The sequence below is a fragment of the Procambarus clarkii genome, chromosome 84 (genome assembly GCF_040958095.1).
Source record: "Procambarus clarkii isolate CNS0578487 chromosome 84, FALCON_Pclarkii_2.0, whole genome shotgun sequence".
Classification (NCBI taxonomy): Eukaryota; Metazoa; Arthropoda; class Malacostraca; order Decapoda; family Cambaridae; genus Procambarus; species Procambarus clarkii.
Genome location: NC_091233.1, coordinates 5,987,536 through 5,998,809, shown reverse-complemented (window position 1 = coordinate 5,998,809; position 11,274 = coordinate 5,987,536). Strand labels below are relative to the sequence as shown.

At 46.1% G+C, this 11,274-nt stretch overlaps 2 protein-coding genes across 2 annotated transcripts in view; both read right to left on the bottom strand.

Moving 5' to 3' along the window:
- Positions 1 to 8,511: 8,511 nt before the first annotated feature.
- Positions 8,512 to 9,195, bottom strand: LOC138358533 (uncharacterized). The gene is made up of 2 exons (XM_069316512.1): positions 8,924 to 9,195; positions 8,512 to 8,602 (listed from the first exon to the last, which is right to left on the bottom strand). The coding sequence occupies exons 1-2, from the start codon at positions 9,193 to 9,195 to the stop codon at positions 8,512 to 8,514; spliced, it is 363 nt and encodes a 120-aa protein (XP_069172613.1).
- A 644-nt stretch (positions 9,196 to 9,839) lies between these two features.
- The window catches only part of LOC138358532 (uro-adherence factor A-like), a 13,501-nt gene continuing 12,066 nt past the window's right edge, over positions 9,840 to 11,274 (bottom strand). Inside the window, exons 13-15 of the mRNA XM_069316511.1 lie at positions 10,953 to 11,135; positions 10,162 to 10,308; positions 9,840 to 10,002 (exon numbers count right to left, since the gene is read on the bottom strand). Coding sequence (XP_069172612.1) covers positions 9,840 to 10,002; positions 10,162 to 10,308; positions 10,953 to 11,135 — 493 coding nt within the window. The remainder of the gene's footprint in view (positions 10,003 to 10,161; positions 10,309 to 10,952; positions 11,136 to 11,274) is intronic.

Here is an 11,274-nt window from a genome sequence, read left to right as displayed (position 1 = left end):
GTTCCACACGCACCTTTTCTCTCCAAAAACACTCACACACATCCTCAGGAAGAAGCTCGTTAAAACTGTCTAACTCCCAAGTCCTTACTACTAGGTAACAGGGGTATCATAGTGAAAGAAACTCTGCCCATTTTGTTTCTGCCATCACGCGGACCCTAGGATTAGCAACGCTCATGCGTTGCTGAACCACAGCAACGCATGGTCGGGTGCAGAGGTTGAGCTTCTAATAAAAATGACATGGAATAAGATGTCGATATTTTGGTGATGTGACGTTACCCTAGCATGACGTCGTGATGTTACCTGAGATACAACAGTCATCACGGATGGTTGTACTTCGCTGATCTCCTAGAAGAAAGAAGAATATAGTGCCCTGTGTTAGCGGTGAAGTGAAGACTACTTGTTTTCAAGGGTGAGGAAGCTGTTGGGGACATCGTACACCATTTCCCTGTGATTTGAATATTATTAGGGGCGACCTGGAAGGAGTGATCGGTCGCGCCTTTGTGAAACTAATTATTTTACTCCCTTAAGTGGAAGGAAGAAAGCAGGCGTTTCTATGTGAAGCCTGCCGGACAACTCCGTGTACTCAAGTCAAGACTGGAGGAAGCCTTGTGAAGCAGTACTAAAGCAATTTCTGTGGGCAGCCTGTGTGAAGGCCATGTTGAGTGCCAGAGAGTGAGCGCCCCACGTCATAGATTCTGCAGTAAGCTTGTTTAATCTGTTGTTAGATTAGCTACCAGTGTTTGATCGTGTGCCCAGCGATCATAGTGAACATGTGTGTGTATATAGAGCAGAGATTTTATTAATTCAGTTAGCCAGAATAAGGAGTTAGAGTTAAAAGAACATGCTGGAGGGAGGAGAGATACATCCTCTTTCGATGGAGGTCAGGGGCCGACTGAGGAGCGGAGGTCCCCAGCGTAGAGGCTGGGGCAGAAGCTGGGAAAAAAAAAAAAAAAAAAAAAAAAAAAAAAAAGAGCCTCTCCTGATTTTTGGAGAACCTAGATGTATGCATTTATAGTGAGCCTCTAGGAGCAGAATAGAGGCTCATGTGGACACATTAATATATGAGAGGAGTGCTAGAATGTTTATTTGCATGTAAGACCCAGTGTACGGCGAGAGACTCATTTCTTCTTTTGTTGGGGGATACTTATGTAGATGGTCCAGGTATTTCAGCCCCGAGCAGACTTCTATATTGTTGTGCCAGATATTTCAGCCCCAAGCAGCGAGGGGGTAGTAGGTTGTGAGCCAAGAGTTGTACAACCGCCTGATATGGATAGTTGGTGAAGCCAGGATATGATATTGGAGTGTTACCGGGTTGTTGCCTCTTAGAATGTTGTACTGTAATTTTGTTTACTATATATATTTTATTATGTATGTCTTCATGTATTAAATGTTTGTAAACAGATGGTCTTTGCTCTTGTCCTGGTGAAGTTTCCCGGAAAGCGAGCGGGAGAGAGAGAGAGAGAGAGAGAGAGAGAGAGAGAGAGAGAGAGAGAGAGAGAGAGAGAGAGAGAGAGAGAGAGAGAGAGAGAGAGAGAGGGGTCACGGTTGCGGGCAGGGTAACAGTAGACACTAATTCACGAAAAGTGCATTTAGGAGACTGTTACGCCCACTTGGGCCAGTAACTGGGTTCATGCTGTTATAACCTCTTCTGTTGTATCCAATCCCAAGTCGGTGGTAAGCTTTCAAGAACTGGCTGTGTCAAGTAGTAGTGCAATGAATAAAAAAAGAGGGGGATAAGCAATACACAATTACCTTCACCAATATATTAACACCTTCACCCCTATATATATATTATAATCAAGTATTACTACACGTATTTGCAAAGTGTCTCTTTCACTCAGGACACAACCTCGGCAGTGTTCTTCAACCCGGTGAATCCACTATCCAGGTACACGTCTTCCACACCTAATGGCAAACACCTGCGAGTTCATCTTCAACATGGGCCAATCCACACACCATATTATATTGATGTGCCAACACCCCACCTCCACTCTCCAAAATCACACTGGCAGAGGGTTCAGCAACACGCCGATGTGGGTCTGAAACAATCACATACAGGGGTAGCTAGCACCCATGCAGAAGTCTCTAGTAGCTCTCTAGCAGCAATTCTCGACAGATGCACCACTGTCATGGTGAAACTCTTCCTGACCCATTCTGGGTACATCGGTCCATACAACACTGCATACATCAGCAGCTAACACACTGCTCTGACCGTTGTCCATTTTGTGGGGGTTTCGGGAGCGGACTCACAGATGGCATTGACGTCTGTTACGACCCTCTCGGGACGCAACGGGGTTCTTACTCTGATGTAGTTAGAGGAAGTTGTATCCGGCCCCAAGCCAGTAGTGGCTTTCAAGGGATGAGATCCGTGACGCAAGTAACTTAAAGGGGAAGGGAAATAAAGTCAAGAACTTAATATAATATATTGACCACCACCAATAAATATTATATAAAAAGATTACACGGGGGGAGGGGTATTAACACTGTACACAAACGTCTTCTCCTGAAGACTCTGGATCCAAGCTCTCGGTGCTAAGTCTTCGGTGCTTTCGTGGCCTCACAACGAATCCTTTGAGAAGCTGAGCCTACCCTGGCCACAGGTCAGCCAAAACACAGGTCCACTGGGGGCACCGCCGTGGAGGCCGTCAACCACAAGTCCAGCAGGTCTGCTGGCAGGTTCTGGACCAGCAACGCTGGTAAGGCCACTCCACGAGCGATATTAGTGTAACGCCCTAGACAGGAGCCTCGTGTGATACCACAAATCACTCTCCTGTCCTCAATACCCCAGTGGATAATCGTCTCCAGCAGTCGGTCCCGGGTAATCCTTCTACTGCCACTCCACTGGCAGGGTAACACCACAGTGTTCTTCCGGGGGGACGACTTCACAGCTGCTGCAGCAAAGCACAAGGTATAGAGACGGCTGCCTTGGGTAGACTGACTCAACTTCCATCACAGCAGTCCCAGGTCGACTCTGTAAGCAGACACGTCATCAATAGCAGAGACACACTACAGCACCCCACTTACAGGCTCAGACACAAACGCCTGACATATCCACTCCATAGATGGCGTTGTTGTCTGAGCACCACCTCACCAGAGGTCAGCAGTGGCGGTGTTGTGAGCTGCACAGGACTGGAAACCGGCCCTTGTGGCCAGTACTCGTCGTCCTCACCAGGTGTCGTCGTCCGTTTGGAGGGGGTTTCGGGAGCTGACCCACAGATGGCGTGGTCGTCACTGCTCCGTGCTCGGATGCTGGATCCGGGTTCGTAACACCTCCCCACCAAAAAGAATTTGGTTTGGGGTTCTATAAAAAGAGACACAAACCAAATTAGTACGGCGACACATCTCCAAATGGACTCACAATTACTGTAAACTTGCACGGCGAGGCTGTCTCGTCCACAGAACTGTACTAAGGAGAAACCCTGGCACAAAGGGAACTTTAAAATGGCAGGCGATGACCTGCCTGACGTAATTTTCCACATCTCCACACTGCGATGTCAAGCAGGGGCATCATCTCACATCTCTCAAGTAAGGATCGGTGTGGACACGATCTGGGGCGACTCGACACTTCCCTATGTCGTGGCACCGATGATGGCTGGACACAGACGGCATTTCTGGTACCGATCCGGTGGTCCTTCAGGGAGTCGGGCACCTGGAATACAGGGGTCGGATAATTCAGAGTGACAGCGACAGCGGGTAAAACAGTACTTACAGCATACTCTACTAGGTCCACACCTAGTCCCAACGGGGCTGTTCGTACGTCGCAGATGGCATTCGCTCGGTCACCGTCAGGTCGACCAACGTTCCACATAACACTGCATTGAGGCTCAGCAGTCACGCGGGGGGTGTCAACCTGTCGGAAACAGTCACTCACATTATCGTATCTCGTACCTCCTGTATCAACCATCACCTTCCAGGTCCCTTCTTCGACTGCAACACTCTTAGTGCACGTCTCTAATCCCTGGGATCTGATGTTCAAGGGAGCCATCATCCTTCGGGTCGTCCACTGATCCTTACTGAGAACACACACGAGAATCAAACAAAATATCGCTAAGAAACATGGGGCCAAATGAGGGATAAGCTTCCCGAGCCTGTCATGTCCATAACCGGCTATATCCACTAGCCTGGTTTGGACCAAAGAGGGCACTAGACCTTTCGAACACACCTCACATACCTCTGAGGTCTGGGGAATCTCTGGCCGGTTCAATGAACGCTGTACAATGCCATACCGCAAGTACACATCCGCCTTCGCTCCAGACTCGTTGGTATCCGTGGGTGCCTGCACACAAGGCCTCTCTTCTTGCTCAGGTACTTCTGCCATCGTAACCTCATGTTCCTTGTCGAGAGAAAAATCAGGAGACACTGCTAGAACGTTCTCAATCTGTAGGCGAAAGGACAAATTAAACATAGTATATTCCGGATCTGACTGTACCTGGATATTACCCCTGCCTGTTACCTCAGACCTTGCTGTTCTGGCCGACTCGTCCACGACCTTGGGAAGATTGTTGCTCCAACCTGTCACCAAGTCGTTGGCTAGTACCACGTCAATCCCAGCCACAGGGAGGGTATCGACTACTGCCAACGCACATGTGCCGCTGAAGTAAGGCGAGTCGAGATGTACTGGCACTAAGGGGGCGATATACTGCGTCCTAGGAAACCCAACCAGGACAACCTGTTGTCTCCCGTCCACACTTACTCCCTCGGGTAACGAGCTCTTCACGATCAGGGACTGGGCTGCTCCACTATCTCTGAGCACTACAACTGATCTACCAGTATGATCACTCGATACATACCCGCCTGAAGTGTGAGGGGAAAACAATCTGGGTTCTTCCTGCGTCGTCGTCGACTGGCTTCCTGCTGGTGGTGTAACACAGCTCATCATCATCACCTCCCTACGTGCGCCGCCACCTCTTCTGCCTCGGCACATAGCAGCTACATGCCCTTTCTGCCCACAAGTCCAGCACACCACATTCCTCCTCGGACTACGGTGTTTAGGACTGTTAGGACTAGTCCTTCGAGGGCTACTTGGGGGCGTCTTCTTAGCGCTTCGTGGGACGGGGGTCTCCTCTTCGTCCTGAGGTTGTCAAACCGGCGTTGGTAATGCCTTGGGACGTACTTAGCAGACGGCCTATGAGTCAGGATGTATTCCTCAGCCATTGTGGCTGCTGCACTCAAGGTCTCTACCTGCTGTTCCTCTAAGTACGTCTTCAGGTCCCCAGACAAACAATCCTTGAAGTCCTCTAGCAGTATAAGCTGCTCGAGGTCTTCTTTGGTCTCCACCTTCCGAGAGGCACACCATTCCTGAAAAAGTCGCTCCTTGATTGTGGCGAATTCGGTGAAAGTGTGCTCTGAGGTCTTCTTCAGGTTCCTAAACTTCTGCCTGTACGCCTCCGGTACCAATTGGTACGCCATGAACACCACTTTCTTCACCCTGTCGTAATCGCCGGAGTCGTCAAGGGATAACGTGGAGTATGCGACTTGGGCCTTCCCAGTCAAGACTGACTGTATCATGATGGCCCAATTCTCCCTTGGCCACTCCAAAGAGGCAGCGAGTTTCTCGAAGGCTGCGAAGAACTTCGAAACTTCTCTCTCGTTGAATTTGGGGACCATTTTGATGTTCCTTACCGGATCGAAACTGCTGGCTTCCGTCGTTGGCCTCCGACCACCGCTTAATCGTAATACTTCTAGTTCATGTTGTCTCTGCCTTTCGTTTTCTTCTCTCTCTCGCTCTTCTCTTTCTCGTTTCTCTTCTCTTTCTCGTTCTTCTCTTTCTCGTTTCTCTTCTCTTTCTCGTTCTTCTCTTCTTTCTTCTCGTTCTAATTCTAAACGCCTCATCGCCAATTCTTTTTCTTTCAATTCTCGTTCCATTTCTAATTTCTTCCATTCTATCTCGCGATTTATCTCTAGGGCACGCATTTTGACTGTAAGAAAGCTAATATTAAGCTCACCTGCATCACTGTCAATCTCACTGCCCTTATCTTCCTTTTCCGTGGAAGCTATTTCCTCACCTTCCTTTGTACTAGGAGTCTCACCTTCCTGTTTCTCTTCTGCCTTCAAGTGCCGGTGAACCTTGGACAAGATCTCCACACGGGAATCACTGGCACGGATCTTTATCTCCAGGTAGGCGCTCACTAGTACAAGTTCTGGTTTGCTCAGATATTTTAATCTGGCAAGACAGTCCTCTCTGTTCAGAAAAGCCTGGACATCGTCCAGATCATCGATGGTAGCCTTTTCTGCCATTGTCACAGATGGAACACTCAACTAGCACTTAACACACTGCTTACACGTTAGCACTTTATGCACCGAGCACTGTTCTACGCCAATATTGCACTTTATCGCACCAAACACTGCACTTGCCAATATTGCACGTAATCACTTCGGGCACCGCACTACCCAATATTGCACTGAATCACAGCGAACACTTCGCTCTACAATACTGCACTGAATCACTGAGCACCGCACTAGTCAATATTGCACTTAATCGCTTAGTCACAGCGAGCACCGCACTGCACAATATTGCACTTAGTCACTCTTGAGCACCGCACAGGACGTATAACGTCACAATCGTCACACACAGGGGGAATTATATACAGGGATTACGCCACTTCACCACCCCTGTCAAACATACTTAACAAGGGGACGGATGGGGAGGGGAGGGGGACTTAACAAGGGGAGGGGATGTTCATGACTCCTGAATGAATGAAACAGCAATCCGTCTCGTTAAGGTCTAACCTTCGTGGCGGTTTGAGGCGTAGTGAGATGGACGAGGTAGTGGGATGGCCTTACCCTCTCTCCATCCACCCCCACCAAACCCCTACCCCCCTCCCACCCCCCTTCCAAGCCCAAACCATCAAGCATCACTACACCCTTCCCAGACCGGATGTTCTGTGCAAAGCCTTTAGTATTATTTCTGATCATATGTGTAACCTTGTATCGCAATGTGACCAACATGGTATCATCATTCTTTGCTCAAATAGCATTTTTTAAGAATATTCAGTCATAAGCTGGTCTTCAATCTTATTATTATAACAAATCATAATTTGTTGTAAACACAACTGCCTGGGATATACATAGAAGTCAGTGGTTTCTCTCTCTCTCTCTCCAGATCATTTAATAGTTGGGGGAAAGTAACATCAATTCCTTTCTCCTGCCGCCGCTGTTCACGTATCTTTTTTCATTTCACTTAGACTGACAGCGCACCAGAGGATGGACGACTAATGTCAATTTTCGAGCCCCCATCACTCTCACCCTTATAACCTTGTAAGGTAACACGACCAACATGATGACATCGTTCTTTGCCCAAACATCATTAATGTAACGTGACCAATATGGTAACTTCGTTCTTTGCCCAAATATCATTTTAAGAGTAACGAGCAACTTTCTGTCCGATGTCTGAATAATGAAATGTAAACCATGTTTAGCCATTACATCCAAACACAATAAAAGGTTACCACAAGCTTGTTTAGTTCTTGTATCACATAACGTAATGTAATGTTTATTCAACAACTGGTAGACATAACATAATGTAGCTTCATATTCACTGTGGTAAAACAAACAAACATACACATCACGGTCAGTCCTCGCTATACCTCAAACGCGTCGTTCATTCTCACTCCCTTAGGTGAGCAATGTTCCACACATACAAATTCCAAGCAAAGTAAACATATATAAGACAATGTGGAAAAACATAGTCTTGATACTATTATTAAATTGTCTTGTTCATTATCCCCGAGTTCAAGGCTGTCTCTTAAGACCTACATCATCCAAATGTAAACACCAATCGATGAGAATAAGACCGGATGAGTCGATAGTGAAATAGCTCTGGGCTATGTCTATTTTCAGTTCTTGTAACACAGTCAATGTAGCGTAATGGGGAAAACAGACTTTCTACTGCCTACATAAATAGCATTTGAAAATGTATGCAAGTCTAGACAATCTCCTATAGCCCTTACGTTCTAAACACAAATAAAATATTAGCACACGCTTGCATCGCATTATATCATCATTAAGTAACGTGGAGATCAACTTTCTGGCTGTTGTCCGAATGTCATTATTGAAATGTGAACCCCATTTAGCCAAACACAATATCTCCATTACATCTCATAGCATATAAATATTACAGTCTGCAAGTTTTAGCCCTCTGTAACACAATGTAACGTAACGTAACGTAACGTAACGCAAATCAACTTTTTGCAGTCCAAAATGTCACTTTGAAACGAAAAGTGAGGCTTAGTCCATCTCCATTACATCTCTTACCATATAAATATTGGTGTCTGCAAGTTTTAGACCCTGTAACACATGGTAACGTAACATGGAAATCATCAAATTTCTACAGACCAAATAACATTTTTAAATGAAAGTATGACTTAGTCCATCTCCATTACATCTCCTACCATATGAGTATTACGGTCTACCAGTTTTAGCCCTGTCTGGATCATGCAGTCTGTCTGGATAATATAGTCTGTCTGGATCATACAGTCTGAATGGATCATACAGTCTCTCTGGATCATGCAGTCAGTCTGGATCATACAGTCTGTCTGGATCATACAGTTTGTCAGGATTATACAGTCTGTCTGGATCATACAGTCTGGCTGGATCATACTGCCTGTCGGGATCATACAGTCTGTCTGGATCATACAGTCTGTCTGGATCATACATACTATCTGGATCATACAGTCTGGATGATTCCTACAGTCTGTCTGGATCATACAATCTCTCTGGATCATACAGTCTGTCTGGATCATACAGTCTGTCGGGATGATACAGTCGTTCTGCATCATACACTCTGTCTGGATCATACAGTCTGTCTGGATCATACAGTCTGTCTGGAACATACAGTCTGTCTGGATCATACAGTCTGTCTGGATCATACAGACCGTCTGGATCATACAGTCTGTCTGGATCATACAGTCTGTCTGGAACATACAGTCTGTCTGGATCATACAGTCTGTCTGGAACATACAGACCGTCTGGATCATACAGTCTGTCTGGATCATACAATCTGTCTGGATCATAAAGTCTGTCTGGATCATACAGTCTGTCTGGATCATACAGCCTGTCTGGATCTTGCAGTCTGTCTGCATCATACAGTCTGTCTGGATCATACAGTCTGTCTGTATCATACAGCCTGTCTGGATCATTCAGTCTGTCTGGCTCATATAGATTGTCTGGATCATACAGTCTGAATGGATCATACATCCTGTCTGGATCATGCAGTCAGTCCGGATCATACAGTCTTTCTGGATCATACAGTTTGTCTGGAATATACAATCTGTCTGGATCATACAGTCTGTCTGGATCATACAATCTTTCTGGACCATACAGTCTGTCGGGATGATACAGCCGTTCTGCATCATACACTCTGTCTGCATCATACAGTCTGTCTGGATCATACAGTCTGCATCATACAGTCTGTCTGGATCATACAGTCTGTCTGGATCATACAGTCTGTCTGGAACATACAGTCTGTCTGGATCATACAGTCTGTCTGGATCATACAGACCGTCTGGATCATACAGTCTGTCTGGATCATGCAGTCTGTCTGGAACATACAGTCTGTCTGGATCATACAGTCTGTCTGGATCATACAGACCGTCTGGATCATACAGTCTGTCTGGATCATACAATCTGTCTGGATCATACAGTCTGTCTGGATCATACAGTCTGTCTGGATCATACAGCCTGTCTGGATCTTGCAGTCTGTCTGCATCATACAGTCTGTCTGGATCATACAGTCTGTCTGTATCATACAGCCTGTCTGGATCATTCAGTCTGTCTGGATCATATAGTTTGTCTGGATCATACAGTCTGAATGGATCATACATCCTGTCTGGATCATGCAGTCAGTCCGGATCATACAGTCTTTCTGGATCATACAGTTTGTCTGGAATATACAATCTGTCTGGATCATACAGTCTGTCTGGATCATACAGTCTGTCTGGATCATACAGTCTCTCTGGATCATACAGTCTCTCTGGATTATACAGTCTGTCTGGATCATACAGTCTGTCAGGACCATACAGTCTGTCTGGATCATACATTCTGTCTGGATCATACAGTCTGTCTGGATCATACAGTCTGTCTGGACCATACAGTCTGTCTGGATCATACAGTCTGTCTGGGTCATACAATCTGTCTGGATCATACAGTCAGTCTGGATCATACAGTATTTCTGGATCATACAGTATTTCTGGATCATACAGTCTGGATGGATCATACAGTCTGGATGGATCATGCAGTCTGGATGGATCATACAGTCTGGATGGATCATACAGTCTGGATGGATCATGCAGTCTGTCTGGATCATACATTCTGTATGGATCATACAGTCTGTCTGGATCATACAGTCTGTCTGGATCATACAGTCTCTCTGGATCATACAGTCTGTCTGGATTATACAGTCTGTCTGGATCATACAGTCTTTCTGGATCATGTAGTCTGTCTGGATCATACATTCTGTATGGATCATACTGCCTGTTGGGATCATACAGTCTGTCTGGATCATACAGTCTGTCTGGATCATACATACTATCTGGATCATACAGTCTGGATGATTCTTACAGTCTGTCTGGATCATACAATCTCTCTGGATCATACAGTCCGTCTGGATCATACAGTCTGTCGGGATGATACAGTCCTTCTGCATCATACACTCTGTCTGGATCATACAGTCTGCCTGGATCATACAGTCTGTCTGGATCATACAGTCTGTCTGGAACATACAGTCTGTCTGGATCATACAGTCTGTCTGGATCATACAGACCGTCTGGATCATACAGTCTGTCTGGATCATACAGTCTGTCTGGAACATACAGTCTGTCTGGATCATACAGTCTGTCTGAATCATACAGACCGTCTGGATCATCAGTCTGTCTGGATCACACAGTCTGTCTGGATCATACAGTCTGTCTGGATTATACAATCTGTCTGGATCATACAGTCTGTCTGGATCATACAATCTGTCTGGATCATACAGTCTGTCTGGATCATACAGTCTGTCTGGATCATACAGCCTGTCTGGATCTTGCAGTCTGTCTGCATCATACAGTCTGTCTGGATCATACAGTCTGTCTGTATCATACAGCCTGCCTGGATCATTCAGTCTGTCTGGATCATATAGTTTGTCTGGATCATACAGTCTGAATGGATCATACAGCCTGTCTGGAACATGCAGTCAGTCCGGATCAAACAGTCTTTCTGGATCATACAGTTTGTCTGGATTATACAATCTGTCTGGATCATACAGTCTGTCTGGATCATACAGTCTTTCTGGACCAT